Source organism: Fringilla coelebs (assembly GCF_963513975.1).
Source record: "Fringilla coelebs genome assembly, contig: SCAFFOLD_153, whole genome shotgun sequence".
Classification (NCBI taxonomy): Eukaryota; Metazoa; Chordata; class Aves; order Passeriformes; family Fringillidae; genus Fringilla; species Fringilla coelebs.
In genome coordinates, this window is record NW_028167413.1 from 240,840 (window position 1) to 268,516 (window position 27,677).

General features: G+C 50.9%; 2 protein-coding genes across 7 annotated transcripts in view; both read right to left on the bottom strand.

The window, feature by feature from the left end:
- Positions 1-8,432, bottom strand: part of MROH1 (maestro heat like repeat family member 1) — a gene marked incomplete at its 5' end in the record, with an annotated part of 113,623 nt that extends 105,191 nt beyond the window's left edge. The window contains 4 exons of the mRNA XM_084227466.1: positions 857-1,002; positions 3,984-4,259; positions 7,182-7,294; positions 8,410-8,432. Of these exons, the coding sequence (XP_084083592.1) occupies positions 857-1,002; positions 3,984-4,259; positions 7,182-7,294; positions 8,410-8,432 (558 nt within the window). The remainder of the gene's footprint in view (positions 1-856; positions 1,003-3,983; positions 4,260-7,181; positions 7,295-8,409) is intronic.
- On the bottom strand, positions 8,348-27,470 carry HGH1 (HGH1 homolog). 6 transcript variants are annotated; one of them, XR_014616966.1, is made up of 8 exons: positions 26,937-27,470; positions 21,074-21,171; positions 18,240-18,338; positions 16,685-16,776; positions 12,964-13,080; positions 9,716-10,271; positions 9,654-9,674; positions 8,348-9,315 (listed from the first exon to the last, which is right to left on the bottom strand). XR_014616966.1 is itself a non-coding variant. In XM_084227461.1 (7 exons), exons 1-7 carry the CDS (start codon positions 27,446-27,448, stop codon positions 9,471-9,473), a joined length of 1,320 nt encoding a protein of 439 aa, XP_084083587.1. In that variant the 5' UTR covers positions 27,449-27,470; the 3' UTR covers positions 8,348-9,470. The 6 variants fall into 6 exon arrangements, 3 of the variants coding, with proteins under 3 accessions (XP_084083587.1, XP_084083588.1, XP_084083589.1); XR_014616967.1 differs by having other exon boundaries at positions 8,348-9,506; XM_084227461.1 differs by having other exon boundaries at positions 8,348-9,674; positions 10,074-10,271.
- Positions 27,471-27,677: the final 207 nt, after the last annotated feature.

Below are 27,677 nucleotides of genomic sequence, written 5' to 3' on the forward strand. Positions count from 1 at the left end.
GGAAATGCCCAAAATTCCCAAAAAAATCCCCAAAAATCCCAGAAAATTCCCCCAAAATCCCAGGAAATTCCCCAAATGTCCCAAGAATTCCCAAAAACCCCCAGACATCAGGAATTATGACCCTGTGCTGCAGCCTCAGGAGCTCTGAGGGCTCTGAGGGCTCCGAGGCCGCTCAGGGCCTCCCGGAAATCCCCCAAATCCCCCCAAAAATCCTAAAAAATCCCAGAAATTTCCCAGAAAATTCCCTAAAACCCGAATAAATTCCCCAGATTTCCCAAGAACTCCCAAAAACCCCCAGACAATCCCCAGACAATCAGGAATTCCCACCCTGTGCTGCAGCCTCAGGAGCTCTGAGGCCGCTCAGGCCCTCCTGGAAATGCCCAAAATCCTCCAAAAAATCCCCAAAAATCCCCCCCAAAATCCCAGAAAATCCTCCAAATCCCCAGAAAATCCCCCAAATTCCCTAAAACTCCCCAGGAAATCCCCAAATCCCCACCTTGGGATGCCCCCTCAGGCTCTCCCCGCCGCGCTCCAGCAGCTCTGAGGGCTCCGAGGCCGGAAATGCCCAAAATTCCCAAAAAAATCCCCAAAAATCCCAGAAAATTCCCCCAAAATCCCAGGAAATTCCCCAAAATCCCAGAAAATCCCCCAAAATCCCAGGAAATTCCCCTAATTTCCCAAGAATTCACAAAAACCCCCTGGCATCAGGAATTATGACCCTGTGCTGCAGCCTCAGCAGCTCTGAGGGCTCTGAGGCCGCTCAGGGCCTCCCGGAAATGCCCCAAAATCCCCAAAAAATCCCCAAAAATCCCAGAAATTTCCCAGAAAATCCCCCAAAATTTCCCCGAATGCCCACCTTGTCGTGCTGCCTCAGGTACTCCCCACAGCACTCCAGCAGCTCCTCGGGGTCGGCGGCTCCGAGGCCGCTCAAGGCCTCCCTCAGCTGCTGCTGCACCTCGGGCTCAGCCTCCGCGCTGGCCTCCAGCAGCGCCAGCGCCAGCCCTGGAACGTTCCAGAACGCTCAGATTCCCCTCACCCACCGCCCAACCTTTTCTCCCCCCTTTTCCCCATTTTTTCCAATTTTTTCCCAATTTTTTCCCCCCTGGAACGTTCCAGAACGCTCAGTTTCCCCTCACCCACCGCCCAACCTTTTCTCCCATTTTTCCCAATTTTTTTCCCAATTTTTTCCCAATTTTTTTCCCCCTGGAACGTTCCAGAACGCTCAGATTCCCCTCACCCACCGCCCAACCTTTTCTCCCCCCTTTTCCCCATTTTTTCCAATTTTTTCCCAATTTTTTCCCCCCTGGAACGTTCCAGAACACTCAGTTTCCCCTCACCCATCGCCCAACCTTTTCTCCCATTTTTCCCAATTTTTTTCCCAATTTTTTCCCAATTTTTTTCCCCCTGGAACGTTCCAGAACGCTCAGATTCCCCTCACCCACCGCCCAACCTTTTCTCCACCCTTTTCCCCATTTTTCCCAATTTTTTCCCAATTTTTTCCAATTTTTTTCCCCTGGAACATTCCAGAACGCTCAGATTCCCCTCACCAACTGCCCAACCTTTTCTCCCCTTCTTCCCCATTTTTCCCAATTTTATCCGATTTTTTTTCCCATTTTTTTCCAATTTTTTTTCCCCTGGAACGTTCCAGAACGCTCAGATTCCCCTCACCCACCGCCCAACCTTTTCTCCCATTTTTCCCCATTTTTTCTAATTTTTTTCCCAGTTTTTTTTCCCAATTTTTTTCCAATTTTTTTCCCCTGGAACGTTCCAGAATGCTCAATTCACCTCACCCATCGCCCAACCTTTTCTCCCCATTTTTCCCAATTTTTTCCCCAATTTTTTTCCAATTTTTTTCCCCTGGAACATTCCAGAACGCTCACATTCACCTCACCCATTGCCCAACCTTTTCTCCCCTTTTTTTCCCAATTTTTTCCCATTTTTTCCCAATTTTTTGTCCATTTTTCCCTTAATTTTGCCCCTTTTTTGCCCATTTTTCCCCATTTTCTTCCCTTTTTTCCAACCCTTTTTCCTCAATATTTTCTATTTTTCCCCCATTTTTCCCTCCCTTTTCCCCTGAATTTCCCCCTATTTTTCCCCTTTTTCCCATTTTTTCCTTTTTGCCCCTTTTGTTTCTCCCTATCCCCCCTAATTTTTTCCCTTATTTTCTAATTTTTTGCAATTTCCCCCCATTTTTCCAATTTTTATCCAATTTTTCCCCACATTCCTCCCAACTTTTCCCCCATTTTTCTCCATTTTCCCCCAATGGTTTTTCCTTTTTTCCCCCTTCCTTTTTCTATTTTTTTCCTCCTATTTTTCCAAATATTTTCCCTTTTTTCTTTTCTCCCACTTTTTTCCTTCCCCTGTTTTCCCCATTTTTCCTCATTTTTCCCATTTTTTCTCATTTTTCCCCATTGTTTTCCAATTTTTCCGGATTTTTTTCCTTTCCCCCCCATTTTTCCCTTTTCTTTCCCAATTTTTCCCCATTTTTCTCCTTATTTCCCCCATTTTTCCCCATTTTTCTCCTTATTTCCCCAGTTTTCCCCCCATTTTTTCCCCATTTTCTGCCCCTTATTTTTTTCCTTTTCCCCCCCTTTTTCCTAATTTTTTCCTTTTTTCCTAATTTTTCCCTTTTCCCCTCATTTTCCCCCTATTTTTCCTATTTTTTCCCCCCTTTTTTCCAATTTTTTCCCATTTTTCCCTCTCCCCTCCTTTCCCACCTTTTTTCCCTTCTCTCCCCACCCTTTTTCCAAACCTTTTCCCTTTTCCCAACCTTTTTTCCCATTTTCCCCCTTTTCCCCTTTTTCCCCCCTTTTTCCCCATTTTCCCTTGGGAAAATTGGGCTGGAAATTCAGGAATTCCCAATTCCTGTGGGAAATTCAGACTGGAAATCTGGGAAAATTGGCTGGAAATTTGGGAAAAGTGGCCGGAATTCCGAATCCTGTGGGAAAACCCGGCTGGAAATGTGGGAATTCCCAATTTTCCTATGAAAGCAGGGCTGGAAACCCGGGAATTCCCAATTCCCCTTGGAAAGTGGGGCTGGAAATTTGGGAAAACTGGGCTGGAAATCTGGGAATTCCCAATTTTCCTGGAAAACCAGGCTGGAAATGTGGGAATTCCCAACCCCTGCTGGAAAACTGGGGCTGGAAATCCGGGAAAAACGGCCGGAATTTGGAATCCTGTGGGAAAACCGGGTTGGAAATTCGGGAATTCCCGACTCCTGTGGGAAAACCTGGCTGGAAATCCGGGGAAATCCAGGCGGAAGTCTGGGAAAAGCGGCCGGAATTCTGAATCCTGGTGGAAAACTGGGGCTGGAAAAGTGGGAATTTTTCAGTTCCTGTAGGAAAACCGGGGCTGGAAATTTGGGAGAAGCGACCGGAATTCCCAATTTTCATGGGAAAACGCGGCTGGGAATTCAGGGAGAGCGGCCGGAATTCCCAATCCCTGCTGGAAAATGGGGCCAGAAAAGTGGGAATTCTCAATCCCTGCCAGAAACTGTGGTTGGAAAAGTGGGAATTCCCAATCCCTGCTGGAAAATGGGGCTGGAAAAATGGGAATTCCCAATCGCTGCTAGAAAATGGGTCTGGAAAAATGGGAATTCCCAATCCCTGCTGGAAAATGGAGCCGGAAAAGTGGGAATTCCCAATCCCTGCTGGAAAATTTGGTCTGGGAAAGTGGGAATTCCCAATCCCTGCTGGAAAATTGGGTCTGGAAAAGTGGGAATTCCCAATCCCTGCTGGAAAACCAGGCTGGAAAAGTGGGAATTCCCAATCCCTGCTGGAAAATTGGGGCTGGAAAAGTGGGAATTCCCAATCCCTGCTGGAAAATGGGGCTGGAAAAATGGGAATTCCCAATCCCTGTCGGAAAAACGGGGTCTGGAAAAATGGAAATTCCCAATCCGTGCTGGAAAAGGGAGCTGGGAATGTGGGAATTCCTGGTTTTCCTGGGAAAGTGGGCAGGAATTCCGGTTTTTTCCCGGCACTCACGGCGCAGGCGCGATTCCATCATGGAGCGCGAGCGCGGAGCCGCCCCCGGGCCGGGCCCCCCCCGGGAGCCCCCCCGGGACCCCCCCGGCCGCCCGGATGGTCCCGGGAGAGCGGGAACGGCCCCGGCCCGGCGGGGATTCCGCGGGAATTCTGTGGGAACGGCCCCGGCCCGGCGGGAATTCCGCGGGAATTCTGTGGGAACGGCCCCGGCCCGGCGGGGATCCCCCGGGAATTCTGTGGGAACGGCCCCGGCCCGGCGGGAATTCCGCGGGAATTCTGTGGGAACGGCCCCGGCCCGGCGGGGATCCCCCGGGAACGCCGGGAGCCTCCTGCTGGGAATTCTCCGGTGCAGGCGGGAACGGGACTGGGGATCCTCCGGTCCTGAGATCCTGCTGGGAATTCCGGGATCCTGGAGAGAATTCCGGGGTCCTGGAGAGAGTCCTTGGGCCCTGCTGGGAATTCTGGGATCCTGCAGGGAATTCTAGAATCCCGGAGGCAAATTTGGGATCCTGGAGGTAATTCTGGGATCCTCTTGGGAGTCCTGGGATCCTGCTGGGAGTCCTGGGATCCTGCTGGGAATTCCGGGATCCTGGAGGGAATCCTGAGATCCTGGAGGGAATTCCGGGATCCTCTTGTGAGTCCTGGGATCCTGCTGGGAATTCTGGGATCCTGGAGGCAAATTTGGGATCCTGGAAGGAATTCCGGGATCCTGCTAGGAGTCCCGGGATCCTGGAGGGAATTCCGGGATCCTGGAGAGAGTCCTTGGGTCCTGCTGGGAATCCTGGGATCCTGCAGGGAATTCTGGGATCCTGGAGGCAATTTTGGGATCCTGGAAGGAATTCCGGGATCCTGCAGGGAATTCCGGGATCCTGGAGAGAGTCCTGGGACCCTGGAGGGAATTCTGGGATCCTGCTGGGAGTCCTGGGATCCTGCTGGGAATTCCGGGATCCTGGAGGGAATTCTGGGGTCCTAGAGGAAATTTTGGGATCCTGCTGGGAATCCTGAGATCCTGCTGGGAATTCCGGGATCCTGGAGGGAATCCTGAGATCCTGGAGGGAATTCCGGGATCCTCTTGTGAGTCCTGGGATCCTGCTGGGAATTCTGGGATCCTGCTGGGAATTCTGGGATCCTGGAGGCAAATTTGGGATCCTGGAAGGAATTCCGGGATCCTGCTAGGAGTCCCGGGATTCTGCAGGGAATTCCGGGATCCTGGAGAGAGTCCTTGGGTCCTGCTGGGAATTCTGGGATCCTGCTGGGAGTCCTGGGATCCTGGAGGGAAGGGAACTGGGAACTCTGAGATCCTGCTGGGAATTCCGGGATCCTGGAGGGAAGGGAACTGGGAACTCTGTGATCCTGCTGGGAACTCAGCGGGAACTCTCCGCTCCGGATCCCGGTGGGAATTCTCTGCTCCCGGTGGGAATTCTCTGGTTCTGGTAGGAATTAACAGGAATCCTCGGCTCCCCCTGGGAATTCTGTGGGAATTCTCTGCTCCCAGTGGGAATTTGGTGGGAATTCTCTGCTCCAGGTAGGAACACTCTGGGAATTCTCTGGTTCCAGGCGGGAATTCTGTGATCCAGGCGGGTTTAGGAGGAATTCTCTGATCCTGGCAGGAACGGAATGGGAATTTTCCACTCCAGGTGGGAATTCTCTGCTCCAGGTGGGAATTCCCTGGGAATTCTCTGATCCCAGTGGGAATTCTGTGGGAATTCTGTGGGAATTCTCTGGTTCCAGGTGGGAATGGAACGGGAATTCTGCGACCTTGGTGGGAATTCTGTGGGAATTCTCTGATCCCACTGGGAATTCTCTGCTCCAGGAGGGAATTCAGGGGGAATTCTCTGCTCCCGCTGGGAATCCCGTGGGAATTTCTGCTCCAGCCGGGAATTCCGGGCGCAGCCGCTCCAGGAAAATCCGCGGAATTCCGGAAGCTTCCATGGGATCCGGCCTCATCCAGGGGGGAGCCGCCTCATCCCGGGATTCCTCCTCCTCCTCCTCCTCCTCCTGAAAGGGGAAAAGCTCTGAAATCCCCCCCAAAAATTCCCAGGAATCCCAATCCCAGGTTTTTCTCCCTCTGGAATTCCCATCCCAGGTTTTTCCCCCTCCTGGAATTCCCTGATTTTTTTTCTTTCCCCTCTGGAATCCAAATCCCAGATTTTTGGTTTTTTCCTCCGTGGAATTCCAATAATCCCATTTTTCCCCAAGATCCCAATCCCATTTTTTCCGCCCCTCTAGAATTCCAATCCCAGAATTTTCTGGAATTCCAACTCCCAGGTTTTTCCCCCTCTGGAATCCAATTTGTTGGGAATTGGGTTTTTTATTTGGTTTTGTTTTTTCTCCCCCCTCTGGAATTCCAATCCCAATTTTGTCCCCTCTGGAATCCCAATCTCAGATTTCTTTTCCCCCCTCTGGAATTCCAATCCCGAATTTATTTTTTTCCCCCTCTGGAATTCCAATCCCAGATTCCCCCCCCCCCTCTGGAATTCTGCTGTCCCACTAAATCCCAACCCGAACTCCAGGGCCTTGTCCCAAATATTTGGCCCTAAAATCCGGGAGGGGAGGGCGGGAATTTTTTTCCAGGCCACGGAAAAACCGGGAAGGAAAAAATCCTCGGATTTGGGGAAAAAAGGAAAATAAAAATAAAATTAAAAAGAATAAAGAAATGGAATTTTCAGGGAAAAAATCCCATCCCGGGGTTGACATTCCAGACTTTTCCAGGACCTTTCCCTGCCCTTGGCCGGGGACGCTCCCGGGCATTCCCGGGGAATTTTTTGGGAAATTTTTCCCGAGGGAATTTTTGGGGAAAGATCCCAAACGTTTGGGAAATGATTCCCGAGGGACTTTGGGAAAGGATTTCCCACCCTGGGGGCTCCCGAGCCTAAAAAATCTCCGTTCCTGGCGGGTCCCGATCCCAGAAATTCCCGTCCCGGGAGGTCCCGATCCCAAAGGTTCCCCCCAATCCCAAATTTCGGATTTTCCCTCCGGGAATGGGGGAAGGAGGAACGGGGAGGTCCCGGGGGGGGGGGGGGTGGGGGGGGAGGTCCCGCCCAGGCCGCGGAGCTCCCCGGGAATTCCCCCCTTCCTCCTCCTCCTCCTCCTCTGCATCCCGAACATTCCCGAACATTCCCGAACATTCCCAAATATTCCCAAAAATTCCCCAAATCTCCCCAAATTCCCCCGCCCCCCCCCCATCCCGGCGCTCACCGGGACGCGCCCGGCGCCGCTTCCGGGTGCGGGACCACGCCCACTCCAGGCCACGCCCACCCGCAAGGCACGCCCCGTAAAGCTGCGAGGCCACGCCCACGAGCTCCGATTGGCTACGCGGGGAAAGGGGCGGGGCCTGAGGGGCTGGCGCCCCCTGGCGGGGCGGGAGGGAAACGGCGCCGATGTCCCCAAATGTCCCCAAATGTCCCCAAATCCCCCCCGGGGCTCCCAAAACCCCCCCAGGGTCCCCAGCTTTGGTTTCAGTGTCCCCAAATGTCCCCGAGTTTGGTTCCAATGTCCCCAAATCCCCCCCGGGGCCCCCAAAATCCCCCCAGGGTCCCCAACTTTGGTTTCAGTGTCCCCAAATGCCCCAAATGTCCCCGAGTTTGGTTCTGATGTCCCCAAATCCCCCCCCCGGCATCCCCAAAATCCCACCAGGGTCCCCAACTTTGGTTCCAGTGTCCCCAAATGTCCCCGAGTTTGGTTCTGATGTCCCCAAATCTCCCCCAAAGTCCCAAAATCCAGTCCCAGTGTCCCAAATCCTCCCAGTGTCCCCAAATCCAGCCCCAATGTCCCCAAGTTTGGTTCCAATGTCCCCAAATGTCCCCAATGCCCCCAAATGGCCCAAATATCCCCAAATTTGGTTCTGATGTCCCCAAATCCAGTCCCAGTGTCCCCAAATCCCCCTCAATGTCCCCAAATCCGGCCCCAATGTCCCCAAATTTGGTTCCAGTGTCCCCAAACTCTCCCAGTGTCCCCAAATGTCCCCAAATTTGGTTCTGATGTCCCCAAAATCCAGTCCCAGTGTCCCCAAATCCCTCCAGTGCCCCCTAATTTGGTTCCAATATCCCCAAATTCCCCCGGTGTCCCCAAACTCTCCCAATGTCCCCAAATCCCCCAAATGTCCCCAAACTTGGTTCTGATGTCCCCAACTCCGGCCACATTGTCACCAAATCCCCCCCCACGTGTCCCTAAATTTGACCCCAGCGTCCCCAAATCCTCCCAGAGCCCCCAAATTCAATTCTGATGTCCCCAATCCCCAAAATGTCCCCAAGTTTGGTTCCATTGTCCCCAAATCCCCCCAAAGTCCCCAGATCCCCCCGATGTCCCCAAACGTCCCCAGAGCAGTTTGGGGTCACCCCCTTTTATTGGCTGTAGGGGGAGGGGACAGGCGGGGCCACCACAGTGACCCTTGGGGACATCCATGGCACTGTCACTGTGGTGGCACTTTGGGGACATCACTGTCACCATGGCGACCCTTGGGGACATCCATGGCACTGTCACCATGGCAACCCTTGGGGACATCCATGGCATTGTCACTGTGGTGGCACTCTGGGGACATCACTGTCACCATGGCAACCCTTGGGGACATCCATGGCACTGTCACTGTGGTGGCACTTTGGGGACATCCACGGCACTGTCACTGTGGTGGCACTTTGGGGACATCCATGGCACTGTCACTGTCAGTGGTGACCCTTGGGGACATCCATGGCACTGTCAGTGGTGACCCTTGGGGACATCCATGGCACTGTCACTGGTGGCACTTTGGGGACATCCACGGCACTGTCACTGTGGTGGCACTTTGGGGACATCCATGGCACTGTCACTGTCAGTGGTGACCCTTGGGGACATCCATGGCACTGTCACTGTGGTGGCACTTAGGGAACATCCATGGCACTGTCAGTGGTGGCACTTTGGGGACATCCATGGCACTGTCACCGTGGTGGCACTTGGGGACATCCATGGCACTGTCACTGTGGTGACACTTGGGGAACATCCATGGCACTGTCACCGTGGTGACACTTGGGGAACATCCATGGCACTGTCACCGTGGTGACACTTGGGGACATCCATGGCACTGTCACTGTGGTGACCCTTGGGGACATCCATGGCACTGTCACTGTGGTGGCCTTTGGGGACATCCATGGCACTGTCACTGTCAGTGGTGGCCCTTGGGGATGTGGCCTTGTCACCATGGTGACCCTTGGGGACACCGCGCTGTCCTTGTGGTGGCTCCTTGGGGACAGCCCCGTGTCCCCACAGTCCCACCTGGTGACATTCTGGAGCTGTCCTGGTGTCACCTGGTGCCCTTCTAGTGTCACCTGGAGCCACCCTGGCGCTGTCCTGGTGTCACCTGGCGCCATCCTGGTGCGGTTCTGGTGTCACCTGGAGCCACCCTGCTGTCACCTGGCACCACTCTGGTGTCACCTGGTGCCCTTCTAGTGTCACCTGGAGCCACCCTGGTGGTGTCCCGGTGTCACCTGGAGCCATCCTGGTGCCATTTTGGTGTCACCTGGAGCCGTCCTGGTGCGGTTCTGGTGTCACCTGGAGCCACCCTGCTGTCACCTGCTGCCATCCTGGTGTCACCTGGTGCTCTTCTACTGTCACCTGGAGCCATCCCAGTGACACCTGGTGCCGTTCTGGTGTCACCTGGAGCCATCCCAGTGTCACCTGGCACCATCCTGGTGTCACCTGGAGCCATTTTGGTGTCACCTGGAGCCATCCTAGTTCACCTGCTGCTGTTTTGGTGTCACCTGGTGCCATCCTGGTGCCGCTCTGGTGTCACCTGGAGCCATCCTGCTGTCACCTGGTGCTGTCCCGGTGTCACCTGGTGCCATTTTGGTGTCACCTGATGCCATTTTGGTGTCACCTGGTGCCATCCTGGTGCTGTTCTGGTGTCACCTGGAGCCATCCTAGTTCACCTGGTGCTGTCCCGGTGTCACCTGGTGCTGTTTTGGTGTCACCTGATGCCATTTTGGTGTCACCTGGTGCCATCCTGGTGCCGCTGTGGTGTCACTTGGAGCCATCCTGCTGTCACCTGGTTCTGTCCAGGTGTCACCTGGTGCCATTTTGGTGTCACCTGGCGCCGTCCTGGTGCCGCTCTGGTGTCACCTGGAGCCACCCTGCTGTCACCTGGAGCGGTTCCGGTGTCCCCTGGCGCCCCCCTGTCCCTGTCCCCGTCCCTGTCCCCGTCCCCGTCCCCTCCTGCTCCTCCCTGTCCAGGTCGCTCAGGTGTTTCTGCAGCTCCTCGGGAATCGTCACTTCCAGAAGGTTCTCCAGCCCCGCCTCGGGCTCGTCCCCGATCAGCACCTGAGGGACACCCACAGAAATGGCAAAAATGGCACAAAAACCCCAAAATCCTGAACAAAAACCCCAAAATCCTGCCCAAAAACCCCCAAAATCCTGCCAAAAACCCCACAAATGGCAAAGTCCTGCCAAAAACACCAAAATCCTGCACAAAAACCCCAAAATCCTGAACAAAAACCCCAAAATCCTGCCAAAAACCCCAAAATCCTGCCCAAAACCCCCAAAATCCTGCCAAAAACCCCAAAATCCTGCCCCAAAACCCCCAAATCCTGCCAAAAACCCCAAAAATCCCGCACAAAAACCCCACAAATGGCAAAGTCCTGCCAAACCCCCCAAAATCCTGCCCAAAACCCCAAAAATCCTGCCCAAACACCCCAAAATCCTGCCAAAAACCCCACAAATGGCAAAATCCTGCCAAAAACCCCAAAATCCTGCCAAAAACCCCAGAAATGGCAAAGTCCTGCCAAAAACCCCAAAAATCCTGAACAAAAACCCAAAATCCTGCCCAAAAACCCCAGAAATGGCAAAGTCCTGCCAAAAGCCCCAAAATCCTGAACAAAAACCCCAAAATCCTGTACAAAAACCCCAAAATCCTGAACAAAAACCCCAAAGTCCTGCCAAAAACCCCAAAATCCTGCACAAAACCCCAAATCCTGCCAAAAACCCCAAAATCCTGCACAAAACCCCCAAAATCCTGCCCAAAAACCCCAAAAATGGCAAAGTCCTGCCAAAACCCCAAAATCCTGCCCAAAAACCCCAAAACCCTGCCCAAAAACCCCAAAATCCTGCCAAAAACCCCAAAATCCTGCCAAAAACCCCACAAATGGCAAAGTCCTGCCAAAAACCCCAAAATCCTGCACAAAAACCCCAAAATCCTGCACAAAAACCCCAGAAATGGCAAAGTCCTACCAAAAACCCCAAAATCCTACCAAAAACCCCAAAATCCTGCCCAAAAAAACCAAAATCCTGCCCAAAAACCCCAAAATCCTGCACAAAACCCCCAAAAATCTTGCACAAAAACCCCACAAATGGCAAAGTCCTGCCAAAAACCCCAAAATCCCACACAAAAACCCCCAAAATTCTGCCCAAAAACGCCAAAAATGGTAAAATCCAGCACAAAACCACCCAAAATCCTGCCAAAACCCCCAGAAATGGCAAAATCCTGCCAAAACCCCCAAAAATCCTGCCCAAAAACCCCAAAAATGGCAAAATCCTGCCAAAAACCACAAAAATGGCAAAACCTCACACAAAAACCCCAGAAATGGCAAAATCCCACACAAAACCCAAAAACCCCCCAAATCCTGCCCAAAAACCCCAAACAAACCCACCAAAATTCCCACCCAAAACCCCAAAATATCAACCCCAAACTCTCAAAATTCCACCCAAACCCCAAAATCCCAACCAAATCCCACCCCAAACCCCAAAACCAGACCCCAAAGCCCAAAAAATCCCACTAAAACCCCCAGAACCTCCCAAACTCCCGCCCAAAACCCCAAACCCCCACCCCAAACCCCCAAAACCCCACCCCAACCCCCCAAACCCTCCCAAAATCATACCCAAACCCCCAAAATCCCACCCAATCCCCCAAAACCTCCCAACCAAAACCCCAAAAATCCAAATAAACCCACAAAAAATCCCACCCAAACCCCAGAACGTCCCCAAATCCCGCCCAAACCCCCAAACTCTCCCGAAATCCCACCCAAACCCTCCCAAATCCCCAAAATATCAACCCAAAACTCCCAAAATCCCACCCAAACCTCCCCAAACCCCCCCAAAACCCCCCAAATCCCCCCCAAAACCCCCCCAAAAACTCCAAAACCCCCTCAAAAACCCCTCAAATCCCCCCCAAAAACCCCCAAATCCCCAAAATATCAACCCCAAACTCCCAAAATCCCACCCAAATCCCACCCAACCCCCCCCAAACCTCCCCAAACGCCCCAAAAACCCCCCAAATCCCCCTCAAAACCCCCCCAAATCCCCCCCCAAAACCCCAAAATACCCCAAATCCCCAAAATATCAACCCAAAACTCCCAAAATCCCACCCAAACCCTCCCAAATCCCCAAAAAATCAACCCAAAACTCCCCAAATCCCACCCAAATCCCACCCAAACGCCCCCCAAACCTCCCCGAACCCCCCAAAAAGCCCCCAAATATCCCCCCAAAACCCCCCAAATCCCCCTCAAAAACCCCAAATCCCCCTCAAAAACCCCCTCAAAAACCCCCTCAAAAACCCCCCAAAACCCCCAAATCCCCCCCAAAAAGCCCCCCAAAACCCCCCCAAATCCCCCTCAAAAACCCCCCAAATCCCCCCCTAAAACCCCAAATCCCCCTCAAAAACCCCAAATCCCCTCCAAAAACCCCAAATCCCCCTCAGAAACCCCAAATCCCCCCCAAAAACCCCAAATCCCCCTCAAAAACCCCAAATCCCCCTCAAAAGCCCCAAATCCCCCTCAAAAACCCCAAACCGCCCCAAATCCCGGACTCACGTGGATGAGGTTGCGGCAGGCAACCCCCCAAAATCATACCCCAAAGCCCCAAAATCCCACCCAAACCCTCCCAAATCCCCAAAATATCAACCCCAAACTCCCAAAATCCCACCCAAATCCCCCAAAAACCCCCCAAATCCCCCCCAAAAACCCCCTAAATCCCCCCCCAAAAACCCCAAACCCCCCCCAAACCCAAACCCCGGACCCACGTGGATGAGGTTGCGGCAGGCGCGCAGCGGCCCCGGGTGCCGCTCCCAGGCGTGCAGCTCCCGCAGCACCGGGTACGAGCCCCGCAGCTCCGCCCGGCCCCGCCCCGTGGCCGCCAGCTGCGAACGGAGAGAACCGGGAAAAGTTTGGGGTTATTGGGGTTTGGGGTTATTGGGGTTATTGGGGTTTGGGGGTTATTGGGGGGTTTGGGGTTTGCCCCGGGTGCCGCTCCCAGCCGTGCAGCCCCACGCCCGCAGCTCCGCCCGGCCCCGCCCCGTGGCCGCCAGCTGGGAACGGAGAGGGGAACCGGGAGGGGTTTGGGGGTTATTGGGGTTTGGGGGTTTGGGGTTTGGCGGATTGGGGTTTGGCGGATTGGGGTTTGGGGGTTTGGGGGATTGGGGTTTGGGGTTATTGGGGTTATTTGGGTTATTGGGGTTTGGGGTTATTTGGGTTATTGGGGTTTGGGGGTTTGGAGTTTCAGGGGTTTGGGGTTTTTGGGGGTTTGGGGAGTTTGGGGTTTGGAGGCGTGGGATTGGGGTTTGGGGGTTTGGGGGTTTGGGAGTTTGGGGTTTGGGGGTTTGGCGGATTGGGGTTCGGGGGTTTGGCGGATTGGGGTTTGGGGAGTTTGGGGTTTGGGGGATTGGGGGTTTGGGAGGTTTGGGGGTTTGGGAGTTTGGGGTTTGGAGGTTTGGCGGATTGGAGGTTTGGGGTTTGGGGGGTTTGGGGTTTGGGAGTTTGGGGTTTGGGGGGTTTGGGGTTTGGGAGTTTGGGGTTTGGGGGGTTTGGGGTTTGGGGGGTTTGGGAGTTTGGGGTTTGGGGGGTTTGGGGTTTGGGGGGTTTGGGGTTTGGGAGTTTGGGGTTTGGGGGTTTGGGGGTATTGGGGTTTTTGGTGGTTTGGGGTTTTGGGGTTTGGGGGTTTTGGGTTTTTGGGGGTTTGGGGGTTTTGGGGTTTGGGGTTTTTGGGGGTTTGGGGTTTGGGGGTTTGGGGTTTTGGGGATTTGGGAGTTTGGGGGATTTGGGAGTTTGGGGGTTTGGGGTTTTTGGGGGTTTGGGGTTTGGGGATTTGGGGGGTTTGGAGTTTAGGGGTTTGGGGTTTTTGGGGGTTTGGGGATTTGGGGTTTTGGGGATTTGGGAGTTTGGGGGTTTGGGGTTTGGGGGCTTTGGGGTTTGGGGTTTTTGGGGGTTTGGGGTTTGCCCCAGGTGCCGCTCCCAGGCGTGCAGCCCCTGCCAGCTGGGACAGAGCGGGGAGAACCCGGAGGAGTTTGGGGTGGCCACAGAGCTTTCACAAGCTTCAACCCCAAACACCGCGGGAACGCTCCAAAAATCATCATCAAACCCCAAAAAGTGACACCAAACCTCGAAAAATCCTCAGGAAACCTAAAAAAATCCTCATGAAACCTCAAAAACTCCTTGGGAAACCTCAGAAAGTTCTCATTCAACCCCAAAAAATCCTTGGGAAACCTCAAAAAATGCTCATGAAACCCCAAAAAATCCTTGGGAAATCTCAAAAACTCCTTAAGAAACCTTGGAAAGTTCTCATTCAAGCCCAAAAAATCCTTGGGAAACCCCAAGAAGTCATTAAACCCCAAAAAATCCTCATGAAACCCCAAAAAGTCCTTGGGAAACCTCAGAAAATGCTCATCCAACCCCAAAAAATCCTTGAGAAACTCAAAAAACATTCATGAAACCTCAAAAAAATTCTTCTGAAACATGAAAAAATCCTTGGGAAACATGAAAAAATCCTTGGGAAACCTCAAAAAGTCATTGAACCTCAAAAAATCCTCATGAAACCCCCAAAAATCCTTGGGAAACCTCAAAAACTTCTCATTCAACCCCAAAAAATCCTCAGGAAACCTCAAAAAATGCTCATGAAACCCCCCAAAATCCTTGGGAAATCTCAAAAACTCCTTGGGAAACCTTGGAAAGTTCTCATTCAACCCCAAAAAATCCTTGAGAAACCTCAAAAAGTCACTAAACCCCAAAAACTCCTTAGGAAACCTCAAAAAACGTTCATGAAACCTCAAAAAATCCTTGGGAAACATCAAAAAATCCTTGGGAAACCTCAGAAAATGCTCATCCAACCCCAAAAAATCCTTGAGAAACTCAAAAAACATTCATGAAACCTCAAAAAAATCCTACTGAAACATGAAAAAATCCTTGGGAAACCTCAAAAAATCCTTGGGAAACCTCAAAAAGTCATTGAACCTCAAAAAATCCTCATGAAACCCCCAAAATCCTTGGGAAACCTCAAAAAGTTCTCATGAAACCTCAAAAAATGCTCATGAAACCCCAAAAAATCCTTGGGAAACCTCAAAAAATGCTCATGAAACCCCAAAAAATCCTTGGGAAACCTCAAAAAATGCTCATGAAACCCCAAAAAATCCTTGGGAAACCTCAAAAAATGCTCATGAAACCCCCCAAAATCCTTGGGAAATCTCAAAAACTCCTTGGGAAACCTCGGAAAGTTCTCATTCAACCCCAAAAAATCCTTGGGAAACCTTGAAAAGTCACTAAACCCCAAAAAATCCTTAGGAAACCTCAAAAAACGTTCATGAAACCTCAAAAAATCCCTGGGAAACCTCAAAAAATCCTTGGGAAACCTCAAAAAATCCATGTGAAACCTCAAAAAGTTCTCATTCAACCCCAAAAAATCCTTGGGAAACCTCAAAAAGTCATTAAACCCCAAAAAACCCTCATGAAACCCCAAAAAATCCTTGGGAAACCTCAAAAAGTTCTCATTAAACCCCAAAAAAATCCTCAAGGAACTTCCAAGAAATCCTCAGGAACCCCCAAAATTCCTCCTCAAACCCCAAAATTCCTCATCAAACCCCAAAATTCCTCCTCAAACCCCAAAATTCATGAAGGAACCTCAAGACCCCTCCTCAAACCCCAGAATTCCTCATGGAACCCCCAAAATTCCTCAAACAACCCCAAGATTTCTCATAAAACCCCCAAAAAATTCTCAGGGACCCCCTAAACTCCTCCTCAAACCCCCAAAATTCATCAAGGAACCCCAAAATTCCTCCAATAACTCCAAAATTTCTTAGGGAAAGCCTAAAAAATCCTCAGGAACCCCGAAATTCCTCAAAGAGCCCCCAAAAATTCCTCAAGGAACCCCCAAAATTCCTGAAAGAACTCTCCAAAACTCCTCAAGGAACCCCAAAACTCCTCAAAGAACCCCCCAAATTCCTCAAGGAACACCAAAATTTCTCAAAGAACCCCAAAACTCCTCAATAAACCCCAAAACTCCTCAAGGATCTCCCAAAAAATACTCAAGGAAACCCAAAATTCCTCATGGAACCCCAAAATTCCTCAAGGAACCACCAAAATTCCTCAAGGGACCCCCAAAACCCCTCAAGGAACCGCAAAACTCCTCAAGGACCCCCAAAACTCCTCAAGGAACCCCCAAAAATCCTCAAAGAACCCCAAAAAAATCCTCAAGGAACCCCAAAACTCCTCAAGGAGCCCCCAAAACTCCTCAAGGGACCCCCAAATTCCTCAAAGAAGCCCCAAAATTCCTCAAGGGACCCCAAAATTCCTCAAAGAATCCCCAAAATTCCTCAAGGGACCCCAAAATTCCTCAAGGAACCCCCAGAACTCCTCAAGGGACCCCCAAAACTCCTCAAGGAACCCCCAAAAATCCTCAAAGAACCCCCAAAACTCCTCAAGGAACCCCAAATCCCCCCAGGGCACCCCAAATCCCCCAGCCCCCGATCTCCTGACCAGCAGCAGCGTTTCCAGCAGCATCCTGCGGATCTCGGGATCCTCCTCCCGCCGGTGCTCCGGGGGCAGGAACTGCAGATCCACCGGGAGCTCTGGGGTAGGAAAAGGGGAAAAAATGGGAAAAATGGGAAAAATGGGGAAAAATGGGGAAAATGGGGAAAAATGGGGAAAATGGGGAACTCCGGGGGCAGGAACTGCAGATCCACCGGGAGCTCTGGGGAGGGAAAAATGGGGAAAAAATGGGAAAAATGGGAAAAATGGGAAAAATGGGGAAAAATGGGGAAAAATGGGGAAAAATGGGGGCAGGAACTGCAGATCCACCAGGAGCTCTGGGGTGGGAAAAGGGGAAAAATGGGAAAAATGGGAAAAATGGGGAAAAAAAGGGGAAAAATGGGGAAAATGGGGAACTCCGGGGGCAGAACTGCAGATCCACCAGGAGCTCTGGGGTGGGGAAAGGGGAAAAATGGGAAAAATGGGGAAAAATGGGGAAAATGGGGAAAATGGGGAACTCCGGGGGCAGAACTGCAGATCCACCGGGAGCTCTGGGGAGGGGAAAGGGGAAAAATGGGAAAAATGGGGAAAAAAAGGGGAAAATGGGGGAAAAAAGGGGAAAAGGGAAAAAGGGGGAAAAAGGGAAAAAAGGGAAAAGGGGGAAAAAGGGGAAAAGGGGAAAAAGGGGAAAAGGGGAAAAAGGGGAAAAAAGGAGAAAGGGGAAAAGGGAAAAAGGGAAAAGGGGAAAAAGGGGGAAAAGGGGGGAAAGGGAAAAAAGGGAAAAAAGGGCAAAAGGGGAAAAAGGGAAAAAGGGAAAAAGGGAAAAGGGGGAAAAGGGGAAAAAGGGGAAAAGGGGAAAAAGGGGAAAAGGGGAAAAGGGGGAAAAGGGGGAAAAGGGGGAAAAAGGGGAAAAAGGGAAAAAGGGGAAAAAGGGGAAAAAGGGAAAAAGGGGGAAAAGGGAAAAAGGGGAAAAAGGGAAAAAGGGGAAAAAGGGGAAAAAGGGAAAAAGGGGGAAAAGGGGAAAAGGGGAAAAGGGGAAAAGGGGAAAAGGGGAAAAATGGGGAAAGGGGAAAAGGGGAAAAAGGGGGGAAAGCGAAAAAAGGGGAAAAAGGGAAAAAGGGGAAAAAGGGAAAAAGGGGAAAAGGGGAAAAGGGGGAAAAGGGGGAAAGGGGAAAAGGGAAAAAGGGGAAAAGGGGAAAAGGGAAAAAAGGGGAAAAGGGAAAAAAGGGGAAAAGGGAAAAAAGGGGAAAAGGGAAAAAAGGGGAAAAAGGGGAAAACGGGAAAAAAGGGAAAAGGGGAAAAGGGAAAAAGGGGAAAAGGGGAAAAGGGGAAAAGGGAAAAAAGGAAAAATGGGGAAAAAGGGGAAAGGGGAAAAGGGGAAAAGGGAAAAAAGGGGAAAAGGGGAAAAAGGGGAAAGGGGAAAATGGGAAAAGGGAAAAAGGGGAAAAAAGGGAAAAAAGGGAAAAGGGGAAAAAGGGGAAAAGGGAAAAAAGGGAAAAAAGGGAACAAACCCATCAGGGACACCCCCAAAATCCCCCAAATCCCCCAAATCCCCCCCACTCACGCTCCATCTCGTCCTCGGGCAGCTCCTCGGGGCCGGCCAGCGGCAGCAGCAGCAGCGGCAGCGCGTCCAGCTCGGGGCTCAGCAGCTGCTCGTGGTTCTCTGCGAATTCCAGAGGCCTTGGGAACCCCAGCCCGAAATTCCCAACCCCCTCCATTCCTCCAGGCACGTTCAAGGTGGGTTTTTCCCCAAAATTTGGGGGGTTTTCCCAATTTTTCCCCAATTTTTCCCCAATTTTTCCCCAATTTTTCCCCAATTTTTCCCCAATTTTTTCCGATTTTTCCCCATTTTTTTGCCTTTTTGGTCCTTTTCCCCTCGTTTTTTCCCGCACATTCCCGGAATTTTGGGAGTGTTTGGGTTTCTCCATCCCCCACCACATCCCCAGGGATGGGAATTCCAGCCCGGAATTCCAGCAATTCCAGGGGGACATTCCCAAAAAATCCCAACCCCAGCCTGTTCCCTCTTTTCCCATCCAGGATTCCACGGAATTCCAGGATTTTAGTTGGGATTTCCAGGATTTGTGTCAGGATTCCACAGAATTCCAGGATTTGTCTCAGGATTTCATGGAATTCCAGGATTTGCCTCAGGATTCCACGGAATTCCAGGATTTTAGTTGGGATTTCCTGGAAATTCCAGGATTTTTAGTTGGGAATTCCATGGAATTCCAGGATTTCAGTTGGGTTTCCACAGATTTCCAAGATTTTTGGTCGGGATTCCAGGGAAATCCTTCACTCTTCCTTTTTTTCCCATTTCCATCCCCATTCCTGGATCCCATATTCCATTCCTGTTCCCATTCCCAATCCCATACACCCCACAGATCCCATACATCCCATTTATCCCATCTACCCCAATTCCCATCTATCCCATCTATCCCATACATCCCAAATTCCCACCAATCCCAAAATTTTTCCCGTGCTGGAAGCAGCAGTTCCTGAGCACTCCATTCCCACATCCCATCCATCCCATATCTCCCCTATATCCCAAATCCCATAAATCCCATAAATCCTCCATCCATCCATCCATCCATCCATCCATCCATCCATCCATCCATCCATCCATCCATCATCCATCCCAAATTCCCTCAAATCTATCCCAAATTCCCAGATTTTTACCGTGCTGCAAGCAGCAGTTCCTGAGCGCTGCATTCCCACATCCCATACACACCACACATCCCATATACCCCAAAAATCCCAAATCCCAAATCCCCCATCCATCCCATAAATCCCATTTATCCCAAATTCTGGGATTTTTACTGTGCTGGAAGCAGCAGTTCCTGAGCGCTCCATTCCCACATCCCATCCATCCCATCCATCCCATCAATCTTATCAATCCCATCAATCCCATTCATCCCATATATCCCAAATAGCCCATCAATCCCAAATCCCCCGGATTTTTCCTGAATTCCCGGTTTTACCGTGCTGGAAGCAGCAGTTCCTGAGCACTCCATTCCCACATCCCATAAATCCCATACACCTCATCCATCCCATCCATCCCATCAATCCCAAATTCCCCTGGATTTATCCCAAATTCCCGGGTTTACTGTGCTGGAAGCAGCAGTTCCTAAGTGCTGCATTCCCACACCCCATCCATTCCATCAATCCCAGAAATCCCATCCATCCCACATATCCCAAATGCCCGATAAATCCCAAATCCCCCGGATTTATCCCGAATTCCCGGTTTTACCATGCTGGAAGCAGCAGTTCCTGAGCACTCCATTCCCACATCCCATAAATCCCATACACCTCATCCATCCCATCCATCCCATAAATCCCAAATTCCCCTGGATTTATCCCGAATTCCCGGGTTTACTGTGCTGGAAGCAGCAGTTCCTAAATGCTGCATTCCCACACCCCATCCATTCCATCAATCCCATCCATCCCATCCATCCCACATATCCCAAATGCCCCATCAATCCCAAATCCCCCGGATTTTTCCCGAATTCCCGGTTTTACCGTGCTGGAAGCAGCAGTTCCTGAGCGCTGCATTCCCACATCCCATCCATCCCATAAATCTCATCAATCCCAGAAATCCCATCCATCCCACATATCCCAAATACCCCATCAATCCCAAATCCCCCGGATTTTTCCCGAATTCCCGGTTTTACCATGCTGGAAGCAGCAGTTCCTGAGCGCTGCATTCCCACATCCCATCCATCCCATAAATCTCATCAATCCCATAAATCCCATCCATCCCACATATCCCAAATGCCCCATCAATCCCAAATCCCCCGGATTCTTCCCGAATTCCCGGTTTTACCGTGCTGGAAGCAGCAGTTCCTGAGCGCTGCATTCCCACACCCCATAAATCCCATATATCCCATCCATCCCATATATCCCATCCATCCCATAAATCCCATCCATCCCAAATGCCCCATCAATCCCAAATCCCCCGGATTTTTCCCGAATTCCCGGTTTTACCGTGCTGGAAGCAGCAGTTCCTGAGCGCTGCATTCCCACATCCCATCCATCCCATAAATCTCATCAATCCCATAAATCCCATCCATCCCATCCATCCCATCCATCCCATCAACCCCAAATCCCCCGGATTCTTCCCGAATTCCCGGGTTTACCGTGCTGGAAGCAGCAGTTCCTGAGCGCTGCATTCCCACACCCCATATATCCCATCCATCCCATCCATCCCATCCATCCCAAATGCCCCATCAATCCCAAATCCCCCGGATTTTTCCCGAATTCCCGGTTTTACCGTGCTGGAAGCAGCAGTTCCTGAGCGCTCCATTCCCACATCCCATAAATCCCATATATCCCATCCATCCCATCCATCCCAAATGCCCCATCAATCCCAAATCCCCCGGATTTTTCCCGAATTCCCGGTTTTACCGTGCTGGAAGCAGCAGTTCCTGAGCGCCCCCACGATTCCCCTCCTCAGCTCCGTGTCCGGGCAGCGCAGCAGGGCCAGGAGGCGCCGCAGAACCCGCCTGGGAAACGGCAAACAGGGCACAAATCACCCAAACATCGCCCAGGAATCACCTGAACATCACCTGAACATCGCCCAGGAATCACCTGAACATCACCTGAACATCGCCCAGGAATCACCTGAAATATCCTGAACATCGCCCAGGAATCACCTGAACATCACCTGAACATCGCTCAGGAATCACCTGAACATTACCTGAACATCGCCCAGGAATCACCAAAATATCACCCGAACATCGCTCAGGAATCACCTGAACATCACCTGAACATCACCTGAACATCGCCCAGAAATCACCAAAATATCACCCAAACATCGCCCCGGAATCACCAAAATATCACCCGAACATCGCTCAGGAATCACCTGAACATCACCTGAACATCGCCCAAACATCACCCAGGAATCACCTGAACATCACCCAAACATCACCTGAACATCGCCCAGGAATCACCTGAAATCACCTGAACATCACCTGAACATCGCCCAGGAATCACCTGAAATCACCTGAACATCACCTGAACATCGCTCAGGAATCACCTGAACATCACCTGAACATCGCTCAGGAATCACCTGAAATCACCTGAACATCACCCAGGAATCACCTGAAATCACCCAAACATCGCCCAGGAATCACCTGAATATCACCTGAACATCACCTGAACATCACCCCCGAATCACCTGATATCACCTGAAATCACCTGAACATCGCCCAGGAATCACCTGAAATCACCTGAACATCACCCAAACATCACCCAGAAATCACCTGAACATCACCTCCGAATCACCTGAAATCAACCAAAAATCACCCAAACATCGCCCAGGAATCACCTGAAATCACCTGAACATCGCCCAGGAATCACCTGAAATCACCTGAACATCACCCAGGAATCACCTGAAATCACCTGAACATCACCCAGGAATCACCTGAAATCACCCAAACATCACCCAGGAATCACCTGAACATCACCTGAAATCACCCAAACATCACCCAGGAATCACCTGAAATCACCTGAAATCACCCAAACATCACCCAGGAATCACCTGAAATCACCTGAAATCACCCAAACATCACCCAGGAATCACCTGAAATCACCTGAAATCACCCAAACATCACCCAAACATCCCCCAGGAATCACCTGAAATCACCCAAACATCACCCAAACATCACCCAGGAATCACCTGAAATCACCTGAAATCACCCAAACATCACCCAAACATCCCCCAGGAATCACCTGAAATCACCCAAACATCACCCAAACATCACCCAGGAATCACCTGAAATCACCCAAACATCACCCAAACATCCCCCAGGAATCACCTGAAATCACCCAAACATCACCCAAACATCGCCCAGGAATCACCTGAAATCACCTGAACATCACCCAAACATCGCCCAGGAATCACCTGAACATCACCTAAAACATCACCTGAACATCGCCCAGGAATCACCTGAAATCACCTGAACATCACCTGAACATCGCCCAGGAATCACCTGAAATCACCTGAACATCACCTGAACATCGCCCAGGAATCACCTGAAATCACCTGAACATCACCTGAACATCGCCCAGGAATCACCTGAAATCACCCAAACATCACCCAGGAATCACCTGAAATCTCCTGAACATCACCCAAACATCACCCAGGAATCACCTGAAATCTCCTGAACATCACCCAAACATCACCCAGGAATCACCTGAACATCACCTAAAACATCGCCCAGGAATCACCTGAAATCACCTGAACATCACCCAAACATCACCCGAACATCACTGGAAAAAATCACCAAAAATCACCCAGAAATCACCAAAATATCACCCAAAACATCACCAAAATATCATCAAAAATCACTGGAAAAAATCACCAAACATTACACAGAAATCATCAAAAATGACCCAAAACATCGCCCAGGAATCACCTGAAATCACCCAAAATATCCCCCAGAAATCACACAAAGATTACCAGAAATCACCCAAAATCACCCAAAATATCACTAAAAATCACCAAAACATCACCCAGAAATCACCCAAAAATCACTGAAAAAAACCAGGAAAAAATCAGAAAAAAATCATATAAAATTCACCCCAAAATCAATGAAAAAAAAAACAGGAAAAAAATCACCCAAAAATCAGAAAAAATCACCCAAAAATCACCCAAAAGTCACTGAAAAAAATCAGGTAAAAAACCACCAAAAAATAACCAAAAAAAAAATCAGAAAAAATCACCCCAAAATCACCAAAAATCACCCAAAAATAACAAAAAAAAATCACATAAAACCCGCAAAAACCAATCAAAAACTCATTTAAACTTCAGGAAAAAAATCATCAAAAATCACCCAAAAATCACATAAAAATCACCCCAAAATCAATGAAAGAAAACCTGAAAAAACCCAGGAAAAAATCACCCAAAAAATCACCCAAAAGTCACTGAAAAAAATCAGGGAAAAAAATCACCAAAAAATAACAAACAAACAAAAAAAAATCACCTAAAAATCACAAAACAACCACCCAAAAAATCACCAAAAAAAACCCCAATCACATAAAACCCACAAAAAATAATCAAAAACTCATTTAAAATTCAGGAGAAAAAATCATCAAAAATCACCAAATTTCACCAAAACAATCATATAAAATTTGGCAAAGAAATCACACAAAAATCAGCACAAATGAAGAAAAAAAATCACCAAAAAAAATCAGAGGAAACCACATAAAACTCAGGAAAAAAATCACAAAGAATTGTAAAAAAACCAGAAAAAAATCAGCAAAAAATCAGCAAAAAAAAAAAAAATCGCATAAAATTCAGCAAAAAAACCAAAAATCACTGAAAACAATCAGAAAAAAAAAAAAAAATCAAAAAAACCCCAAATAAAATCAGAAAAAATCACCTACAAATCATCCAAAAATAATAAATAATAAACTATAATACAAAAAAACATAAAAACTATTCTGTATAATAACAGGAATAAATAAAAAGCAGCAACACATCCCCCATAAAAAACACCAAGAAACAACATTCCCCACTCAACAGCTCGACCCCTTTTAAAAATGAAAATAAAAATATTTTTAGAAATAGAAAATAAAAATTTTACTCCAGCTCACCCCTCGAGCTCCAACAGCGCCCGGGGGCCGAAATTTCAAATCAAATTCAAAATTCCATTTTTCACTCCCTCTTGGCCTTCAGGGGCCTGGCTGAGGCCGAAAAATAAAATTTAAATTTCCATTTTTTATTCTCAATTCCCCCTCAGCCCTCAGGCTCTGGCAGTGCCCAGCGTCCCTCAGGGACTGAAATTTCAAATAAAAATTCCATTTTTTATTCTGAATTTCCCTCACCCCCGCGGGTTCCAGCAGCGCCCGGCGGTCCTCAGGGACAGAAATTTCAAATAAAAATTCCCATTTTTTATTTTCTCTCACCCTCGGGATCCAGCAGCGCCCAGGGCCCTCAGGGAGCTGAAATTTCAAATAAAAAATTCCATTTTTTATTCCCCCTCACTCTCGGGATCCAGCAGCGCCCAGGGCCCCTCGGGGACCGAAATTTCAAATTAAAATTCCCATTTTTTATTCCCAATTCCCCCTCAGCCCTCAGGCTCCGGCAGCCCTCAGAGACCGAAATTTCAAATAAAAATTGCTTTTTTTTATTCCCCCTCAGCCCTCGGGATCCAGCAGCGCCCAGCGCCCCTCGGGAACCCAAATTTCAAATAAAAATTCCCTTTTTTTATTTTCCCTCACTCTCAGGCTCAGCAGCGCCCGGCGCCCCTCAGGGGGCTGAGGTGTCAGAGCAGCGTCCCGAGCCCCCAAATTTAAAATTAAAATTCCCATTTTTTACTTTCCCTCACTCTCGGGATCCAGCAGCGCCCAGGGCCCCTCAGGGAGCCGAAATTTCAAATTAAAATTTCCATTTTTTATTCCAATTTTCCCTCACCCCGCAGGCTCCGGCAGCGCCGGCGCCCCTCAGAGACCGAAATGTCAAATAAAAATTCCCATTTTTTATTTTCCCTCACCCTCGGGATCCAGCAGCGCCCGGCGGTCCTCAGGGAGCCGAAATTTTAAATAAAAATTCCCATTTTTTATTCCCAATTCCCCCTCAGCCCTCAGGCTCCGGCAGCGCCCGGCGCCCCTCAGGGGGCCCAGCTGTCAGAGCAGCGTCCCGAGCCCCCAAATTTCAAATAAAAATTCCCAAATAAAATTTTTTTATTTTCCCTCACTCTCGGGCTCCAGCAGCGTCCAGGGCCCCTCGGGGACCGAAATTTTAAATAAAAATTCCCATTTTTTATTCCCAATTCCCCCTCAGCCCTCGGGCTCCGGCAGCGCCCGGCGCCCCTCAGGGGCCTGGCTGAGGCGCCAGAGCAGCGCCCTGAGCTCCGAAATTTCAAATAAAAATTCCCATTTTTTATTTTCCCTCATCCTTGGGCTCCAGCAGCGCCCGGCGCCCCTCGCGGAGCCGAAATTTCAAATAAAAATTCCCATTTTTGATTCCAAATTTTCCCTCAGCCCTCAGGCTTCGGCAGCGCCCGGCAGCCGTCAGAGACCGAAATTTCAAATAAAAATTGCTATTTTTTATTCCCCCTCAGCCCTCGGGATCCAGCAGCGCCCAGCGCCCCTCGGGAACCCAAATTTCAAATAAAAATTCCCATTTTTTATTTTCCCTCACTCTCAGGCTCAGCAGCGCCCGGCGGCCCTCAGGGGGCTGAGGTGCCACATCAGCGCCCCGAGCCGCCAGATTTCAAATAAAAATTCCCATTTTCGATTCGTGCTCACCCCGCGGGTTCCAGCAGCGCCCCGAGACCCGAAATTTCAAATAAAAATTCCCATTTTTTATTCGTGCTCACCCTGCGGGTTCCAGCAGCACCCGGCGCCCCTCAGGGGCCTGGCTGAGGTTGCAGAGCAGCGCCCCGAAATTTCAAATAAAAATTCCCATTTTTTATCCCTGCTCACCCTGCGGGTTCCAGCAGCGCCCGGCACCCCTCAGGGCCCTAGGTGAGGATGAAATTTCAAATAAAAATTCCCATTTTCGATTCGTGCTCACCCCGCGGGTTCCAGCAGTGCCCGGCGCCCCTCAGGGGCCTGGCTGAGGCGCCAGAGCAGCGCCCCGAGCCCCAAAATGTCAAATAAAAATTCCCATTTTTTTATTATCCCTCACTCTCGGGCTCCAGCAGTGCCCAGGGCCCCTCGGGGACAGAAATTTCAAATTAAAATTCCCATTTTTTTATTTTCCCTCACTCTCAGGCTCAGCAGCGCCCGGCGGCCCTCAGGGGGCTGAGGTGTCAGAGCAGCGCCCCGAGCCCCCAAATTTCAAATAAAAATTCCCATTTTTAATTTTCCCTCAGCCCTCGGGATCCAGCAGCGCCCAGGGCCCCTCAGGGGACAGAAATTTCAAATAAAAATTCCCATTTTTTATTTTCCCTCACTCTCGGACTCCAGCAGTGCCCGGCGGCCCTCAGGAGGTTGAGACGCCAGAGCAGCGTCCCGAGCCCCCGAATTTCAAATAAAAATTCCCATTTTCGATTTGTGCTCACCCCGCGGGTTCCAGCAGTGCCCAGGGCCCCTTGGGGACCGAAATTTCAAATAAAAATTCCCATTTTCTATTCGTGCTCACCCCGCGGATTCCAGCAGTGCCCCGAGCCCCCAAATTTCAAATAAAAATTCCCAGTTTCGATTCGTGCTCACCCCGCGGGTTCCAGCAGCGCCCGGCGGCCCTCAGGGGCCTGGCTGAGGTTGCAGAGCAGCGCCCCGAAATTTCAAATAAAAATTCCCATTTTTTATTCGTGCTCACCCCGCGGGTTCCAGCAGCGCCCGGCGGCCCTCGGGGGCCTGGCTGAGGTTGCAGAGCAGCGCCCCGAGCTCCGCCGGCGGCCGCTCCGCGCTCAGCGCCCGCAGCAGCAGCGCCTCCGCTCCGGGGCCCAGCGCCCGCAGCACCCGCGGCGCCGCCGCCGCCTCCCGGCTCAGGTTGGCCAGCACCCCGCACGCCGCTCCGGAGCTGGGGAGCAGCGGGACGAGAGAAGGGACGGCGGCGAGGAGCGGCTCCAGCGCGGCGGGCTCGGAGGACGCGTTCACCAGCGCGGCCAAGGCGGGCCGCGCTCCACGCGAGGCCGAGGCGGCCATGGCGGACAAGGCCGATAAGGCCGCGGGGTGTTCCGCAAGCAGCGCCCGGCCTGAGGCGCTGCCCGACAGGGCCAGGGCGGCTTCGGCTGCTTCGGGAGCGGCGGGGGAGGACGGGGAGAGCAGCGCCGTGAGCTCCGACAGCGCCACGGCGGCCGCGGCCTCTTCGCTGTTGGCCTCCGCCATGGCCGCGGCCCCCTTCGGATCCGCCGCCATGGCAGCGTTGCGTGGCAACGGCGAGATGGGCGGGTGTAGCAGCCAAGCAGCAGCCAATCAGCGCCGCGGATACAGGGAGGTGGAGGCGACGAGCCAATGGGGTGCGGGTATGCTGCCGGAAAGGTGTGATGGGAAGGGAGGGTTGTACGGAAAAGCGCCGGGCGGGTTCCCACGCGCGGGGCCAATAAGACCGCGGGGC

What these genes read in the sequence shown, in the direction of transcription:
- HGH1 (XM_084227461.1), bottom strand. Translation starts at nt 27,448, where the DNA reads ATGGCGGAGGCCAACAGCGAAGAGGCCGCGGCCGCCGTGGCGCTGTCG. An exon ending in CCTGCCGCAACCTCATCCAC is followed by an intron (nt 10,272 to 12,963) that starts GTGGGTCCGGGG and finishes GGTGTCCCTCAG; the next exon opens with GTGCTGATCGGGGACGAGCC. An exon ending in TGACAGCAGGGTGGCTCCAG is followed by an intron (nt 9,675 to 10,073) that starts GTGACACCAGAG and finishes GGATGGCTCCAG; the next exon opens with GTGACACCAAAATGGCTCCA.